The sequence below is a fragment of the Otolemur garnettii genome, unplaced genomic scaffold, assembly GCF_000181295.1.
Source record: "Otolemur garnettii isolate 467f Iridium unplaced genomic scaffold, OtoGar3 scaffold00037, whole genome shotgun sequence".
Classification (NCBI taxonomy): Eukaryota; Metazoa; Chordata; class Mammalia; order Primates; family Galagidae; genus Otolemur; species Otolemur garnettii.
Window position 1 is genome coordinate 7,238,429 of NW_003852432.1, and position 19,286 is coordinate 7,257,714.

Sequence of the window (19,286 nt, forward strand, 5' to 3'; positions counted from 1 at the left end):
GGTTTTAATCATTAGGTTAATAGAATTCAGGTTTTAGCACTAAGAAGTGAGGTGGGAACCAAAGGACAGATTGTGAGGGACGTTTGGAAGTAGAAAAAGAAAGCAAGAAAGGAGACAAAATGCTAGTAAAGATGTTTTGGGTATCTTTATAAATAAATAACAAATCATATATTCATGATTTTAATGCTGTTATAAAACTCTTTCAGTCAATATTTGGACACATAAACCATTGTTGATGACTAAGAAAAGCGATGCTACTTCACATTTTTTTTTTATTATTTTGATGCTATTCAGGGTGGCCATAAAGCCTGTGTACAAATTTAAATTGTACATTATTTTAAATGCACACGAACTTTTTATGACCGCCCTATGTAATGATTAAGGTAACATTTTTCAATCTCCTATAATAGAGTGCAAGGAAAACAGTTCTAATAAAAATGAATTCAGATTATTTTTTAAAAATTACATGCTCTCCATTTGGAAGACAAGTATTTTTAATGACATTATAAGTGAACATGAATCCTTTCAGAAGAGTTATTTGAATAAAAAGCTCTACCCCAAAATGTTAGCAGTAGTAACCTTTTGGTAGAGGGATTATAAGTGATTTAAAATGTACCATTATAACCTTTGGTCCTGATTTTTTCTTTTAATAACATGAATGTGAATTACTTTATAATCATAATAATTTTGAGACTATTCACAGTTTGAAGAAAAAAATTAGCCATATGTTTTTTAAAACCAATTACACCCTGCTAACCCCAAAGAAATGAATTATTTTCTTGCAGCTATGGGAGGTTTGACTTTTCCTGATCAGGCCCTCAGATCGAGTGACTCTTAAGAAATCCAGTGAAATCAGCAGGTTGTGGTAAGGAATCCCTACGGATTGCAATTTAGAGCTCGGTTTGCAGTTCGCCGCTGATTAATATTCCTGGTGTGGAGGTTGCAAGTTTCCACTCTGGGCAGCTCTTTCCACCCATTTGGCTGTGCAGAGCTCTAACTATGACAGGCAGGAGGGGGGGACCAATGTTTTCCTGAAGGTTTTGTCCCTGTTGGAGGAGGTTTGTACTCACTTATAGCGAGATTAGTGAACATTCTTCAGAAAGTTTATTTAAGGAAACACTTAAGCATAAATATAACATCCAACCTTGAAACAATATTATTCCAGTGTTCTGAAGCCAAAATAAGGTTAATTTTGTTTACATAATTTTATCTTCAGCTCTGGCTTATGCAAGTGCCCAATGGTCTGCATACTAATTACATGTATAATAGGAAAAAGTCCATCCCAGTGCAGAAGCTTATAGTTCTTTAAATGTCGTCTTACTCTTTGTGTGATTTTAGCATGGAATTTCATGTTGCATTACAGATGCTGGATAATGCTAGTGAAGATGCTTAGGACAATCTCAGACTGATCCATCCGTGGGAGACACACAGGCCCCTGTCTCCAGTGTATTTGCCAAAGTGTGGAGCTTCCATTCGGGAGTAGTGTCAGTAATTCCTCAGCTCTCAGTGGGAGGGTTGATGGCTTATTTCTATTTTCAGAGACCACTGAGTTGACCTCTGAGAAAGGAAGACAGGATAACGGGGTCTCCCTCAGCTTCTGAACAGGCCAGGCTAATGCCTCCTCTGGGTCAGCATTCCCATGATGCTCTTGAGGATTGAATCCTGTACACCCACATCTGTGGTTGGCCCAGCAATGTTTAATTCGTTTCATTTCCTGTGAAGACTCTTTTGCAGGAATTTATCCAAAATGATGTTTTCTAATTCACATTCCAGTCACTCTCACCCTGATACTGAATCCTGAAAGCTGACAAATTGATAATTATTTCAATTTTGATTTGTCAAAATATAGATGTAAAACATCCTTCCAAAATGCTATTGTGAGTTGAATCTAGGAGCATTCAAAGAATCTGATAGTATTATACCACTACCATATCCTATTTATTTTGGAAATGCACATTTTTCAGTCCTGTGAAATATTTCATTATAGGAAATTACCAAGGAATTATGTATAGCTGCATGATTAAACAATGGAAAACTCACAGGAGCCTACTAAAAATAATTTGATATTATAAAGTTAATGTTTAAACCTAGTATAACACATCTATAGTCTACCAACAATTAGTGAGAAATATATTAGAAGAAAGATCTCATTGCAAAACTAAAATAACTCTGCTGAGTTCAGTAATGATCTATGGAAGGCAGGTAAAGAATATATGGAAAGTTGAATGAGATGTTAAAAAAAAAAAAACCATATGAACAAATGCAAAGACATGCCATGTCAAACCTTGCCAAGTTAACTAAAGTGCTATTCCGATTGTAATCACAGCAGCATGGGGGGTGGGGGGCCATGACAAAGAAATTCTAAAATACATATTAAATAATAAATGTAGGGAAATAGTCAAGACCATTTGAAAAAGAAAAATAAAAAGTGATGAAGGGAGACTTTCAGTTCTGGATGTGTATTTGTCAGTGTGTATTGAGTCTATCGTGATGCCCCATCGTGATGTCACTCTCCTGCTGGCCGCAGATGCAGTGTTAGTTGTCACGAGCTCTGGGCTTCCTCCCTGCTGCAGAGGCCTCCTCTGGCCCTAACACCTCTCACGTGTTTCATTGGGAACTTTTTCTCCTCCATCATATACAAATTTCTCAGACAGTCACCATCATCGCTGAATGTTTCCTTGGCTTTCTTGCCAAAATGGATATCTTGAATTTCCAGGAAGGCTTTGCTTCTTTCTCCCACAATGCTGCCCTGTGTGTGTGTGTGTGTGTGCTGGGGAGCATGGAGGGCTTGCCAGTGGTAGTGATACTCATCCTACCATAGTCCATGAGCTCTAAATCCCAGGGGCAACTGGTTTGCTCTATTCAGAATCTCCCAGGAGCAGGAGAAAGAAGGCAGTTGGAAGAGTATTATATCTTTCACTGGGAGGATCCCAGGTTTGAGCTGAGGGATTCAGTCATGAACGGGCCTGTGCAATGCAAGGATGGGCAGGCATCTCTGCTTGTTTAACTAAGAGGGCCAGCAGTCATCTGGAAATGGAACCCAAACCATGTCTCTCTAATCAATTTCAGATACAACATAGCCTCACATTTTAGAAGGTGAGATTCCCTGAGTTTCATGGTAACCCAAGTAACTATAAACAAAAGCTGAAAAAAGGTGTTTTGCTCAGCGGTATAACTCATTGGATCTCAGGCTTTGGAAACCCTGGGGCTGAGAATACGCAGAGGGAAAGAGTAAGGCTCTGCACGTGGCTCTGCAGATTTGGGAACCTGAGGACGTGTGTCCCACAGAGCAGGGAGAGTCACTGTGGCTTGTGTCCGAGGTGGCAGTCTGCTGGAATAGCACTGAGCCTGCAGGAGTGGGTTTATCCCAAAGTATATGTGAAGCCCCCGTGGGGAGGACCTATGACACTGGCGACAGGGTTAGAGTTCCAGCCTGAGCAGACAGGGAACAAAGTCAGGTCACCCGGGGTAACATGCATCGTATGGACAGTGTCTGTGTGTTCCTCTGCCCTTGTCACGAGGCCGGAGACCTGAACCAACAGGGTCTAGGACAGGAGCTGTTGCACACCCAATATGTTAGACTGGCAAGTACGTTTCCTCCTACCTTCTATTCTATGATTGGGTTTTAGTCTGAATTCAGACCACAGATTTCTTTGTGACAGCAACCTGATACGTTGTACTTCCTAGAACTTGAAGACAAAATATGAGTTAAAGCCTGAGTCTAAGCAGAACTCAGTACCCAAATAGAGTAGGAATGTTCTTATTGCAAATTAAAAATGAACCTTATGAAAACCACTGGTCCCTAAAATGTTAAACGTTTGATAAGATAGTTCTAAATATTTCTCAGTAAGTCCAGTGACCATGAATGCTGACAGCCTAATACTTTTAATTGCTTGGGATTAAAACCAAGAATGTTCGTATGAAACAGAGCAGTGTACCAAACTGCTAATAGAATTTCCAATGGAGAGGGAAGAATTTTTTGGTGTTATTGTATCTACTTATTTTTTAACTTTTATAGTGGACAAGAATGTACATGATTCTTTTGTAATGAAAAGGCAGAAGTGAAACAAAATGAGGCTGAATCTGGTAAAATGGAATGATTTCTTTTCACGAATAATATCTATCTTTCGACCTTCAGAGTTCTCTGCATCAGGCAACACATGGAGTAGTTCAGATATGGTCCCTAGCCCTGAGGGGACTATATAAAGACACATGTCTAAGATACTTGAAGTAAGAACAAGAATGAAATGACTTCAAAGACATTGTCTGAGACCAACCCCCCAAGGCCAAGCACTGTGTTGTTTTCGTGTTATGAATAGTTCCTGAGTACATTAAAAAGACTTAGTGCGAATTTATGGAGGGCCTGATAATCTGTTCACACGGCTGTTATTTCTTTGAACTTATTTGTAAAATTTAGTATTTGGCATTGCTGTCAAACCTCAATCTCTGAGTTTCAAAATATTATCTTATTTAACTTACTCTAAAGTGGAAAAAAAGAAGTTAGCTACATTTTTAAATCATGCCAAGGAGAAATGTTGGATACCTGTTCAGTGAAGAGCAAACTGCTTTCTCCTTTGATCTCTTGTATGGAAATCTGCCCATTTGGGTCCTTCCCAAAATCAGAGGACCATTTGGGGTTATTCAAATCCAACTAAAGTGTTCAACTGCCATGTGGCTTTGAAAGAGAGCTGATAGCAATACAAATGTTGGTTACCGCTGGGTCCTCATCACCATAATAAAAGTAAATGACAAACATAAATTATTAGAAAACATCAGTGAAAGATTTAGGCCTTAAAACAGAGACAAAGGCCTTAGATCAGTGGTTCCCAACCTGTGGGTCACAGGAACTGTATGAAAGGAACTGTATGAAAGGGTCGCGGCATTGGGAAGGTTGAGAACCACTGCCTTAGAGGTTTGTGCAAAGTGGTCACCTTCATCCGAGACAAATTCTAATCGTTTGACACTTCCAAATGTTTCTCTAAATTTGAGTACAGGACTTGACCACTGAAAATGAGACATATCTATCTCAAAGCAAAGGTACTAGTATTAACTATATGGTTAATAACACACCATGCATACAATTTGGCAAATGTTTAGACTATTTTAAATACAAGTGTTGAATGCTATTTTTTTTTGCTACTTTTATCTGAAGTAACTCTACTTTTGTGTTTATTTTCTTTTTGTGAGTTTGCTACATCAAATAATATTTAATATCAGAAAGCGATCGTGAAGGACAGTTGATCTCCATAAAGTGTGATCATCTGTTAGATCAGGATTGTTCTATAATTACAAGTCTTATAATAAAAGTTACTTTGCCGTAGCAATGTCCAAATTTATATTAAGTTACATGTAGGAATAGACTTTCCAGTGATGAGTGCAGTGTTTCAAAACAATTATATATTGTTAACATATTAACTATAGAAATTTAGGAAGGTGTAATATTAGAGCTGAAATCAAATGTTACAAATAGAGTTATTATAAGCTAAGTGATCACATATTCCTGTGACTCAGCATTATAAGAATTGAAATTCTTTGCTTTGGTGTGGAGAGTTAACTTACTTTACTTTCATTTCTAAAATACTAGGAGATCTCTGAGTTTATGTTTGTAGACCTTTCCACAATTTACATTTAAAAACTTGGGCACCCAGACATTTTAGAAGGCATATAAATGGCTGCAATTCAACTTGACTGGTTTTGGCCAGTGGCTGTTGTAAAACTTAACCGACAAACAAAAAAGCTATTATAAATTACATAGCAAACTAACATTGCAACTTTTACTAAACACATGGACCTTCAGGACTCAAAAGTGATTTGACGTAGTCATTCAAATGAGTGTATTACCATGTCAGCTAACTGCTGCATCTGAAATAACTAATTTTCAAAAAGCAAGTACCAATGAGGAGGCTTGGTGAACTGGAAGAGTGTCAGGCAGATTACAAGCAAATACCTTTCTTCCAACTTATCTTGCCCTCAATAACCCCTAAGGAACTTCTGATGTGGTTCCAGATCCACAGAACAAAATAGAAAACAATTTTCATGGTGCAGTGTTCCAAAATTGCCCTAGACTGGATTAGAGGGATGCTCTGGTCACATTCTTCAGGATCATGGCTGGTGTCTGAAGAGGAATGAAGGTAATGTCCTTCTGAGATTGGAAAACAGGAGATTGGCCAGGGAAATGTGCTAATGTAGAATTTTGAGATAAATATATACTACTGCAGTACTTTTCACTGGATGAAGTCATTCTACAGATGGCATGCAATCCAAGATCTAGTCACAAAATTCTGACCAGCTGAAAAAGTAGCCTCAGAATACACAGCACTGGAATGAAAATAAAGTGGCAAATAATAGCCAGAAGCCAGTGCTTATAATTCATAATTCCATGTCAGGACATCGTGCAATTTTGACAGATAATAAAGAATTCTTTCGTTTCGTCCTCTACTTCCCAAATATTTAATTATGGCCACATGAAATAAACTGTGTTTTCTTTGAAGGGAGTCCAGCTTGGAATGGGTCAAAGATGCTAGGGATTAGGGGTAAAATGAAAATTTTCGAAATGAGTCTTGTTTTGTTTTGATGTTTCCAGATTTGAAGTCAGCATTTGCCTGTTTCCCACCCTGCTCTAATCCCTAACCCTTCTTACTCTGATAGCTGAGCCTCTGTAATGCCTGTTTCTAGATGGAGCTCAGCATTGGCTCTGGAAACAAATTCTGTTCTGATGTGCAGAGACTGATGATAAGGAGCTGCTGACCAGAAGTTTATGAATTTAATATTAAACTGTCGGTTCTATCTTGTATTTCCACGCAGTTCCCTAGAGACGAACTCCTCTATCTGAAAGTTAGTTTCCCTAGTGGCCCAATATTTATGTCATTATTATTATTTCTTTTGAGACAGGTTCTTGCTCTATCTCCTGGGCTGGAGTGCAGTTGCATCATCATAACTCACTGCAGGCTCAAACTACTGAGCTTTCAAGTGATCCTCTGGCCTCAGCCTCCCCAGTAGCTGGAACTACAGGCCTGCACCACCTAATTTTTCTATTTTTTTGTAAAGATGGGTTGTCACTAATGTTCAAGCTGGTCTCAAACTCCTGGCCTCAAGCATTCCTCCCACCTCTGCCTCCCAGACTGCGAGGCTTATAGGGGTGAACCACCACACTTGACCCACATTACTACATTGTTGATACTATTTGGATGATTTTCATTAGTCTGATTAGAAGCAAAATTTCTACCCTGCCCTGTTTAGATGTATATATTGGATCTTGGAATCTATGCTTTGATTAAAGAGAAGACATTTACTCACAGGTATTTGTTTCCATCTATCTCTCTTGTACTTAAAATTTTTATTTGTGATTAAGATACTTGCCAGGTATGGTGACTCACACCCGTAATCCTAGCACTCTGGGAGGCTGAGGCAGGTGGATCGCTTGCACTCAGGAGTTCAAGACCAGCCTGAGCAAGAGTGAGACCTCCGTCTGTGCTAAAAATAGAAAAAACTGAGGCAAGAGGATTGACTGAGTGAAAGAGTTGGGGATTGTTGTGAGCTATGATGCCACGGCACTCTAACCAGGGCGACAGCTTGAGACTCTGTCTCAAAAAAAAGAAAAGATTAAGGTACCAAAAGGCTACTTCAAAAAAAATCTGTGTGTTGGGCAGCGTCTATGGCTCAAAAGGGTAGGGCACTGCTCCCATATGCCGGAGGTGGTGGGTTTAAACCCAGCCCTGGTCAAAAACTGAAAAACAAAAAATCTGTGTGAACCAACATTTCCAACTGTTGACTTCACTGTCGGAGTTTACTCAGTGCTACTATGCCCTTTTCAAAAATATCTTTCATCACACCATTCAGTTTCGTGTTAGGAAAGTTCTGCAGCGCCCCCGCCCCCGCCCCCCCGTGTGCGGTGGCTCGTGCCTCTCTGCTGGGCTCTGGGAGGTCTGCTGAGACGCTTAGGGATCCCCTGTTAGGTGCCAACTTCACCTTAATCTTTCTGTTTTCAGTCTCTAAATTAATTTGTCCTTAACTAGACGTGTTTCTGAGTCCAGACTTCCCGTATTTCAATTTGAAAAGATACAGTATATGTGAATGTAGGTTACTGACCTCCCGGGCTTGGGTAATGGACTCAGGGGTCTGCCAGTTCTGCACATAAACTTTTAACCCGTTGTTTTCGGACCTGTGCCTCAGACCTGCTTCCTCTGCACTTGGTTCCTTCAGGCTCTGAACCTTTGAAAGGATCTGTGGGGCAGGGCGCCTCACCGCAGCTGACGTTTCTCCTCTCCGGGCACTTTAAGTTGTTACTTCCTTTCCAGCTAAGTCAAACTTTATAAAATCAATTCAGATTTCTAGTCTATTATGAGCTATTTCTTATTATTCTATTTTTTTCCATAGGGAATGAATGGCTTTATGTATTTAAATCTTTTTCTTGGGGTTTCAAAGAGAGAAGAGAATTGCTTGTGGCGAATTTGCCCCGGTTAGCCTGTACTGCAGGGGCGATTTTAGACCCTACTCTCTGTGCCAGTTTGCTCAAAGTGTGTTTAATGAGGTGTTAATAGTCATGACTAACAAGGGAAAAGTGGTTCTGTATTCAAAAATGTTGAGGGAAAACTGGGCAAGACTAAGCTAAACAACAATTTCTTTAGTGTCGGAGTTTTTGAGATCATTTTACATAGTAACAGTATTTAAGAATCTGTAAGACGGAGATGGATACTGTGTAACAGTTCTCAGACTACAGAACTTGCTTTTAGCATTAAAATGTCGTGTAGGAAAGATACAGGAAGAAGCCCAGTCTGTCTGAGTTTGGCTCTTACATGTGGGTAGTAAACTCCCAGGCATGGAGTTTATTGCAAAGAGCATGAAATGGTGAGCGGGTCAGCACCTCCCTTAGCCACACGGACATTCTCCATTTAGCACTTCAAAGGCTGGATGTCCAACTGCCCGGTGGAGTCATAAATAATAGCAGTTCGACATAAAGGGATAGATACTCTCTTTTTTAATCTGTCACTTTTCTTAAGAGGGAAATCAATTTAATTGGTGTTACCACCATTCAATATAGGGTGCTCTATTTGAACAGGATTTTGTTCAGATTGTCTCAGAAAAGGCTGGGCTCCCTCGTGACCAGTGCGTTCGTTCATTCTTGCCTGGCATTGATCTATAATCGAATCAGCTGGTAGAGCTAGAATTCACCTGCTGATGATGGCCTGAGCACTAACCATTTTATACAGAGAGAACTGTCTGGAACTGTGTTCCTACAGAAAGGAGTAGAGGAATGGGAGGCAGTGAAAGCTTCTGTGACTCCTCCTTAGGACACAGCCATTGAAAGATTTTTAATGACATCAGATTTGAAGAACAGGAACGTTCTCCTGCTGTGGCAAGAAGAATACAGTTGAGTAGTTGAAACTGGAGGCTCTGAGATGAAAATATTAACAGTAGCCTAGAGCAAATTAAGAAGAGAGTGTGAGAGAGAGAGACCCTCTCCCCACCCTGCTCCTTCCTTCCTATACTTTTATCATAGCCTGTGCTATTGACTCTTCAACTACTGTTCATAAACATGCCAAAATTTTTCCTCTTTTAAGTCCAATATCTTCCCCCCTTTCTTATTTTTACTTGATGAAAGGTTTTACCAGCCTTCTTTGTCACTTCCTAGACCTCTACACTCTATCATATTCTAATTTCTCCTCAATATTTCACTGAAACTACTCTTAAGATGGTCAGAAAGGACCTCCCAAAAATCAAGAGGATTTTGAAACTCTGACCTCAACAGCTCTGCCTGTTACATTTGACCGTGTTGGTACCACACCCCTCTGTCCTCTTTACAGACTTTTACTCTTTGGCTTCCTGTGGCACTACGCTTTACTGGCGTTTTCTGCTGTTTATGCTCTAAATTCAAATGGTCTTATTTTTCCAAACTTTGCTTACACAGTGGTGTTTCTGGGAGTTTCTTCCTCAACTCTTTCATCTGTTTTCTTTCTGCAGATGATCTATTTTCATGGTTTCAACAATGACTCATTTTCTGAGGACTCCTAACTCTATCTCCAGTAGCTACCCATCTTGCAAGTTTGAACTTTCATATCCAGCTGTTTCTTAGAGATCCCCACCTTCCTAACCTGCGTGCATCCCGAACACATATTCAGGATTGAATTTACCATCTTTTCCTAAGCTGTTACCTTTTCACTATCTTCCCTTTCAATCGCCAGTTCAGATCTCTAATCAGTCACCCGAATTAGGAATCGTCTTTGATTCTTCTGACCTATGCCGCAGATAAGATCTACAGATATTATCATTTGTTACCAGCACTTGTATTTATCCACGTCTGTCTCCTGCTTGCTGGTTTGAATAGGCCTTTGCCATCACTCACCTGACTTCTGAAAAAAATTTCCTAACTTCTTTTCCTGATATAGTCCTTTAAAGTCTTCCCTCCTCAGGTTATCAGTCTTAATCATTTGAAACTAAAACATGACCATTTCACTCCTCTCTTTAAAACTTTTGAGAACATCTCCATTTGTATAGAATTGAGTATAAACTGTTACCGAGCCTGGGCCCTCACCTGCTGTTTTCCAGTCCCCCCTCATAATTGCTGTTCTACAGCAGACAGAACTGCTTCTGATCCTGAGACTATCAGATTACTTCACAGCTACTTTGGTTCACATTTTCCCATGGAGCTGGAATGACCTTTCTTTGGCATTACTCTGTTACTTATTACTCATTTTCTAGTACCCTACGAGTTCTGTGATCTTGACCTACTCCCTCTTCATCCTTCAACAATCAACTTGGATGGTCCCTTCAGTCCTTAGAACACTCTTCTTAGTACTATTACAATAACCTCTACATATCACCAACATCCTGCCTAACATACTGTTTCATAATAAGGGTTTTTAAGCCTGAACCTGATTGCAATGTCTGGAGGGCAGAGAATGTCTTTATTTATTTTTGTATCACCATTTGGCTCAAGAATTGGACTCACATAAATAAATGCTGGATGACTAAGTAAATGGTTAAACAAGGTCAAAGCAACCAGAATGGAGAACAGGGGAAAAACCTGCAAAAATATTTCATATGTATAAGAACCTAGAACTTGGTACCTGGGGAATTGAGCACTGGTCTATATAAATGTAGTGTGATGGAGTGAATTAGGGAATACCAGAGGGGAAGAAAGTTTAAAGAAAATATTAATTCTTTGGGGGGGAATGTGTTCCTTTAGAGATAGTTATGAGAGCCCTATAAAGATGTTCTCCTAACCCATTTTATAGCAGTAGTATAATGCTTGTAAAGAATACCTAAAAACATCTGTGAAGTTAAATTATAATTACTAATATATTAAAAATGGCCATACTATATGAAAGCTATAACCCAAGAACTATACTATATGATTTAACTATAAGTTAAATTATAATTACTAATATATTAAAAATGGCCATACTATATGAAAGCTATAACCCAATTATAGCCCAAGAATATGGGGAAAGGTGAGAGGCAGCAGTGGAAGGGAGTGGAGGAAGGTTGGGTGGAGGGAGGGTAATTGGTGGGACCACACCTACAGTGGACCTTACAAGGGTACATGTGAAATTTACTAAATGTAGAATATAAATGTCTTAAGTCAATAACTAAGAAAATGCCACAAAGGCTATGTTAATCAGTTAGATGAAAATATTTCAAATTGTATATAAAACCAGCACATTGTACCCCATGATTGCATTATGTACACAACTATGATTTAATTTTAAAAAATGATGAATAAAAATGGCCATGTTGATAGTTAACTTCTGGGTTCTTCTATATTAGCTAACTACATTTGGATAATTCAGTCATTTTTTTTCCCTCAAACTCATTATTTATTTCAGATTTTTAGGTAGATGAATTTAAAGTTTTTTTTAAATTGTGTTTAGATAGCAAACTTTCAAAGTTGAATGGAGAAAGTAAAACACTTTACTTCTAGGCCAAATAATTTTTGTTTAGTTAGTTAAGATTAAATAATAAAGATTATAATATTAAGATTAATTAATATTGGGAAGCCATCTCTATCAAAGAACTGAAACTCCCTTCTTACTTTTTCTGTTATGCCAAAATCAAAGAAAACCTGCTGGAATTAGTACTAGTGATTCCAGTACTAATTTTGTTGACTGTGTCAAAAGCTGTAGCTACATTTGCTGGAAAAGAAAGATACTATGTGAAGCTTATACAACCTACTACAGTAATTAGCAATCACATAACAATTGGTGTGGATTGTCCCCTTCTTTAGGCCGGTTTGGGCTGATAGTATTATCATATCTTTTCCAGGTCTTAGCTTGTTCACAGGAGATGTTTACCACATGACTAAAGGCATGATCCAAACCTCTCTTGGGCAAGAGCTACCTGGATCCTGTTTTCTGTCTTGCGTAAACATCGGGGCAATAAAATTCTATTTTCACCATTGAAAAGAAACACCTGCTTTTCTAATCAGCAGGAACATTTTAGTCAAAATTGATGCACACCAGTTGAGAAAGTGTTTATGGATTCTCGTTGGCAATGTATTCTCTTTCGATGCCGTGACAGATGAAAGAGACACCTCAAGACCTTTAATCTCATCTGCGGCCACAAGTGCTCACTGAAGCAGGATTGTTATGTCTACTCTAGAATCTTCTGACCACAAACCAGAGAGGAAACATGAAGATCTATGTTAATGGTTAAACCAATCCTTCTCAGGCATCCTTGAAACTATTGTGGGAATAGTGTAGTTGAACACCAGAAGATACAAGGCCTCTAAGCCGGAATTCTTATGGTTCTAATATAATTGTTTCTAATTCTTCCTATTATTTTATAGTAAATTTTCTTTGCCCATCTCATAAGATGAATGCAGAGGAAAATAAAAGTTATCAACAGACTTTCTTCCCCTTCATGTATTTTGCACAAGACTAGTGATCAACTTTTTCCTGGCTTGCTCCATTCATCATCAAGCCATCCCTTACAAAGAGTTTTAGAGTTGTTTTGGTTGTTGGAAGTAAGCTCTCAGTGGTTTAAGATGTTGGGTGATGGTTTAGGAAGATCATAAAATATCAATGTCAGCTCCAGAGACTTCTTGAGGTTTAGGTGGTACAAATTGTTTAAGAGTTAAGCAATCCTTATGCCTAAGCAATGAATGAGTTGAGAGATTTTATCATGAAGAGAGTCAGTTGGGAAAAATGATCTTATCAGTTCTATGTTGTAACTGGAAAGGCAAATTCTCCCAGAAGCATATTTTACCTCAAACATGAGGAATCAGCTGTATAATTTGGGGGAGACCTGCATGGCTTGCCATTAAGACAGGATACATTTGAAAGAGAGTTAAGAAAAAGCAATTTGTACATGATGATTACTCACAAAAAAACCCCATAAAATCACATAAGTGAAATAATTTTACCTGACCTGCATGAATCATTACTATGCAAATTAAGATTAGTTTTTATTAGTGATAATTAACTACCAAAATTCTAGTGCTGAGTGTTCAAAGAGCCTTTTTTGTGGTTTTAAGATCTCATGACTCCCAGTGTTAGTCAGTTGACATTGTGGCAGGAGATACATGCAATGCAATCATGTGGGAAGGGCATATTTTATTTTTAATTTGAACCATTCTGGAAATTGTTTTGTTTTATTTTGTTTTTTAAATCATGAAGGGCATTTCCTTTGTAGACTTTCAGAGCACTAAAGCTGAAAAAGAAACACAGATCTTCCCCCCAAATGTGAATTGAAGACATATTCTGTAAACATAAATGAATAAATAGATTATCTTTAAAAGATGCTTCCGCCCCTAAAAAACCAATCTATCTGTTGTCTTTCAAAGTCCCCATTTTCTGTAACCATTGGCTGGGCTATTGTGGCCAATGCAACCCTGACCTGCCTCAGCAGCAAGCTCATTGCTTCTTGCCCTTTGCCACTACCACTTGGCCTTGTGTTTGTAAGTTTCAAGTTTTTGCAAATAGGATACAGGCTCTGTTTTTTGTGGAAGAAATTCGTAGCCACATAGCATCCTACAGCTTAAAATCTGTTGTGCAGCAGCACAGCCAGCCTTCAAGAAGCTACATCACAATTTAAAATGTCACATTCTCTGCCGTGGCTGCAGCCTGTCACATCCCTGAGATGCAGTTCTATTGGTCATATAAAAGGATGACTTGAACCCATCAGGAAATCAGGTAGAACCAAGATGGATGCCGACAGTCAGCATAGGGCTGAAAAAACAGAATCTGAAGGAAACTTCAGCTGTTACATCACTGGTCAATCCACTAATGAATGAATCTTGGTTTTCAGAAGGAGACAAACAAGACAGAACAATTAGCCAAGAAACCTGATATTCCAAGCATGTCTGGATGAAATCAAGGTTTGCAAACCATTGTCTCAGCAGAAGAGTTGTGTGACAAAGAAGGAAGAAACAGAATTCCTGTGTGTTTTCCAATACTCCGTGGTCTTCTTGCCCTTTGGAGTGTTGCCTCATTCTTGCCTTAAGCCAAGTGGCAGAGGCCTTCAAGAGATCAGCTGGAAGAGCTGAGCACACGTGTGTTGGGGTTCGAGGGGCAGGAGAACTGGTATGACAATATGCTGTGGCTTTCAAGTGGCAGAGGGAGAAGGTGACATTGGGGATTAGCTGCATTTCCAGCAGCAGCAGAACAAGGATGTATGAGGATTTCTATGAGCACTGAAGTGTTGCCAGAGCAGCGCTATTTTGAATGTTTTTTTGGAGGATCCCTGGAGGGGCAACAGGTCCCTTAACAGAGTGATGGACAGCTGGTTGCCAAGGGACCAGAGAAGGAATCCAGTTGCAAGAGAGACACTGCATCTGTCCATGAAGTTGTAATCAGAAAATCCTGGGTGGTAGAGTGGGCTTCAAGGAAGTTCACAAAAGCACTCTTAAAAAAGAAATAAGTTCTACTCCAAGACTGCACCACTGGGCTGTGCCTGCACTGGTTGAGAGAGACCCTTCCTGTCCTTAACATTTCCTTTCTACTCTGGTCCAAGGCAGAGAGAGGTAGAAGAGTAGAGAGCAAGACGGGGAAACAGCAAAGAAGCCTCCTGTGTTCTCGTCCCCACTTTTTGATGTGAGCTGGTGGAGGGGATTGACTTACAGGGCTTTGACCCAAGACTGGACAATTTGAGTACTGAAATGTTACTCCCATGCCTTAAAGTGATCAGAGACCTTTTATTATCTGCAAGTGGTGTTAAAGTTATAGGATCTACCTAAGATTTTATGCAAGTGGGAGAGAGGAAATAATCCACAGAGGAGTTCGAAAAGACAGGCAGGAAATGAATAAATTTTTTTTTAGCTATCACTTTATCAGCTAAGCCTATTTATTTACTGGCTACAAATAAAATAATCTTCCCCCTGGCTACAAAAAAAAAAAAAAAATGCAATGTGTTACGCATTGGATAAGCTAGTGGAGGAAAGGCTCTCGTTGGTTTAGCACATTAAATAGACTTGATTTTGCAAGCTGTCTCCACTGAAGATTTTCGCCACCTTCTTCGGAAGAAATTTCTGATGGAAAGCCTTGAAGTCTATCAGCAAAGGTGATCCAGTTCCAGGTTCTCAGTGGTCCTCGTTTTGAAGTGTGCAAATAAACATTAATTTTTGAACACTTCATAGAATCAAGGTTGTGACTGCCTCAGCTGAGTGATGATGAATAACCAGGTAATCTCCTCCTGACATTGTGTTTTTCATATAAATTAGACCAACAACGCTACTAAAGATACCACCAAATATTTTTATCAAAAGCTGTGAACATCAGACGGCCAACATAAATACCTCATGAAAATGACATGCACACTTCCCCTGCAGAAATTCTTTGTATCTTCCCATTGTTATGGTGAATGTGTCAACCACTTCATAGCCATATTTCTTTGCAGTATCCAGAATAATCACATTTTCTTTCCATAAATTCCGTACTTCACTCTGTATTGCAAAGCAAAAGAATGAGGATTATTTGATGATTTAATGACTTAGGCAGAAATCATGTCCTCTTTTTCACAGGGATTGGTCATTTTGTAAGATAAAGATTTTCACATGGATTTCCTAAGTAAAGATGTGTTCTTTGTTTTCCTTACCTAAAACATAGTGTAACCATTTACACATAGATAATATAGCAATGCACAAATACCTATAGTGGCACATCACTTTACATTCCCTTCCATAAAAACCCATCAAAATATTTAACATTCTTAATTTAACAATCAGCATTTGGGAATCTCAAATACTACCTCCTCTTTGGATTCTCAGCCGTTTGATCACTTGAGAATTAATTAGCATCTGCTTTTGCTTAACTCTTGCTGAGGGACAAGAATACAAGGATAAAGAAATCATGGTTTCTGTTCTCCCGACAGACCATTCCAATAGGAGAAACAGATACATAAACATTTAGCGAGTTCTTTATTGGAGATAAATACACCAAACTTTGGCTAGTACTGGAAACAGAAGTGGCTTTTCCAGCGGCTGGGAGGCAGCTGGACAGTGAGCTTTAAGAGGGTTCCTAAGTAGCCTCGAGTGAGGTTTGCTGGTTGGATGGGGTAAAGAGGGTGGGGAGTGCTTTGGGAAGCAGCAGAATTGAGGGAAGGTCCCAGCTGCTGCTACTGGGGATCACATTCCTCCCTCCCACCCCCTCATGTCCCGAAGTTCTAATTAGGTCTGCTCTGTTGTGGGGAGGGGAGGGACAGCTCCACTGACTCTACCTCTCTCTCTCTCTCTTTTTTTTTTTTTTTTTGAGGAATAAAAACAAGACCTTGATATTCCACCCTTTTGAGTTACAATTGGGACAACTGGGAGAGGGGTGAAGATTTGGAGTGGGATGGAGAACCACTCAAAGGGGCTCAATGGCTCAATGGCTGGAAGTCCAGTCCATTTAGTTTGGGTGCTGGAAGGGCTCATCGCCAGTTTCATGGAGAAGACACGTGTGGATGAGGGCTTCCATCACCGAGAAGGGGTGGCAGATGGCGGAGGGATGACGGTCTTCAAAGTAGCCCTTCTTCTCCTGGCTGACAGTCCAGGGAATGCGGATGCGGCACTATGGTTGGCTATAGCAGCAGAAAAGTCATTGGTGTTGGAGGTTTCTGGAATCCAGTTAGGCGCTGGGCATTGTCCAGGCCCCCCTTGGGATCATAGGCATGAATGTGGTACTGGTGACACTTGCTTAGTTTCTCAATGGCCTCCTCAATGTACTTCAGACTATTCTTCTCCTGCATGGCCTTGGTGCTGAAGTTGGTATGGCAGCCTGCACCATTCCAGTTCCCAGGAATGGGCTTGGGATCAAAGGTTGCTATCACTCCAAAGTCTTCACACACACGATGCAAGATGAAACGAGCCACCCACAGATGATCTCCCATGCTGATTCCTTCACAGGGTCCAATTTGGAATTCCCACTGGGCAGGCATGACCTCAGCATTGGTTGCAGCAATCTTGACTCTGGCATACAAACAGGCTCGGTAGTAAGCCTCCACAATATCCCTGCCATAGGCTCTGTCTGCTCCCACACTATACCACAGTAATAAGGCCCAGGGAAGCCATTGGTGGGCCAACTGAAGGGGTGCCCGTCTGTCCCCATCAGAGTATATTCCTGCTCCCTTCCAAACCAGGGGTGCTGGGTGCTCACCTGGCCAAGTTCCCCAGAACTGACTTGCAAGGGAAGGCTCTTCCCACCCAATCCTTCCTTCTTCCTCTGCATTCACATCAGACACATTACAGCCACACAGATCCCAGGACACAGCAGGCACGGTCTAGCAGGGGAGACGGATCAGTGAAGAGCACACATGCTGAGTGCCAGGGAGGAGGACATGAGCCACTAGTGGAGGACTACATGGCAGGAGCAGCCAGCCGAGGCCAGGGTGTCAGGAAAGTTCTCTCAGAGCAAATAGCATTCATGCTAACACTTGAAGGGTGTGGTGGAAAAGTGGGCTCTCGGAAGAGGGAACAGCGATTTCAAAGGCTTGGAGGAGACAGACAGCATGACGTGCTTGAAAAGCTGAAACACACTCAGCCTGACTGAGCTTGGTGGTGTTATAGGAGTGCACTCATGTGTGTGTGCACATGCATGTGTGTGCATGCACATGTGTATTAAGGCAGAAGTGTGTGCATGCACTTGTGTACATATGCTCTGGTACCAAGGAACAAGCCCATAGAGCAGTGGTTCTCAACCTTCCTAATGCCATGGCCCTTTCATACAGTCCCAGTGGATCATGACCCACAGGTTGAGAATCCATAGAGGAAGGCAGAGGCTGGTCTTAAATGGCTACACAAGCATATGATGAGAAGTTCAGATTTGTTTTCTGCCTTTACTTACTACCATCTCTGTTTTGTTTTTTTTTTTGGCCAGGGCTGGGTTTGAACCTGCCACCTCTGACATATGGGGCCAGCACCCTACCCTTTTGAGCCACAGGCACCACCCTACTATCTCTTTTTTGTGTGTGTCTATTCATTGCCCCCTCCTTTTCTCCTGCGGCCCTCACTCACTTTGAAAAGACTGATGAGCACCATCAAAGCCCATGAGACAGGCCTAATGTTCAACAGTAAACATCGCAGTAAGTGCTAAAGAAGCATTTGCTGAGATGAATAAGCAGTGCCTACAAGTACTCCAATTGCTGTGGGGAGCCGCAATCAAAGAGGCCCAGTGGAGCCACCAGTCTTCAAGAAGGGACTGCAATCCTGACCTGTGGCCTCCAAATAACATTGAAGGGATCCAGCTCAAAACCCATAGCAAAAATTTTCAAAAAAGTTGTAATTAGAAAATTGACCCTACATATTCCCAAACCCTTCAACTGCCCCAGGTGTTAAATGCCTTAACTTATTTTAAATTACCAAAGACCTCTCCTACCACCAAGATGTTGAATTCGGAGGCTTTATTTTGGCCGCTTCCTAACCAATTTTGTTGTTTTTGTATCATAGAAGGTGTCTAGGCAGATACAATTCTGAGAAAGGGGGGAGAAGGGTTGTGTGTTCTGTGTTGGGGAAAGTGAGGAGCTTGAAACACAAACACAAAAATAAATCTCGGCCTCCTTCATACATATGAAATGGACAGCCTCCTTTCTCCCAGTTCCCAGGGCTGCCCGGAGCCATCACTCTGCGACTGCACACGAACTCTCAGCTCCTCCCGCACTCTCCTTGCTTCAGCAAGAGCAGCTGGTTCTTTTCCTTACAGATATTGTCTTTTCTTTTCTTTCCAGAGACTTCTAGTTAGTGCTGAGACTAATTTACAGTCTTCTACAAGAACTGGTCAGAGGCCCTAACTCCTTTCATTTCTGAACATCCAACCAGAGGAAAAACCAGTGATACTACTTCAAAGATGATTTTGTTTAAAGCAATCAGACAGAAATCA

At 40.5% G+C, this 19,286-nt stretch overlaps 1 protein-coding gene and 1 pseudogene across 2 annotated transcripts in view; both read right to left on the reverse strand.

Moving 5' to 3' along the window:
- The window catches only part of CPED1 (cadherin like and PC-esterase domain containing 1), a 276,366-nt gene that overhangs the window by 3,094 nt on the left and 253,986 nt on the right, over window positions 1–19,286 (reverse strand). Inside the window, exon 21 of the mRNA XM_023513225.1 lies at window positions 15,731–15,877. Coding sequence (XP_023368993.1) covers window positions 15,731–15,877 — 147 coding nt within the window. The remainder of the gene's footprint in view (window positions 1–15,730; window positions 15,878–19,286) is intronic.
- LOC111725320 lies at window positions 16,821–17,705 on the reverse strand (annotated as a pseudogene). Its single transcript, XR_002773406.1, has one exon. The product of XR_002773406.1 is annotated as a glutamine synthetase pseudogene (transcript).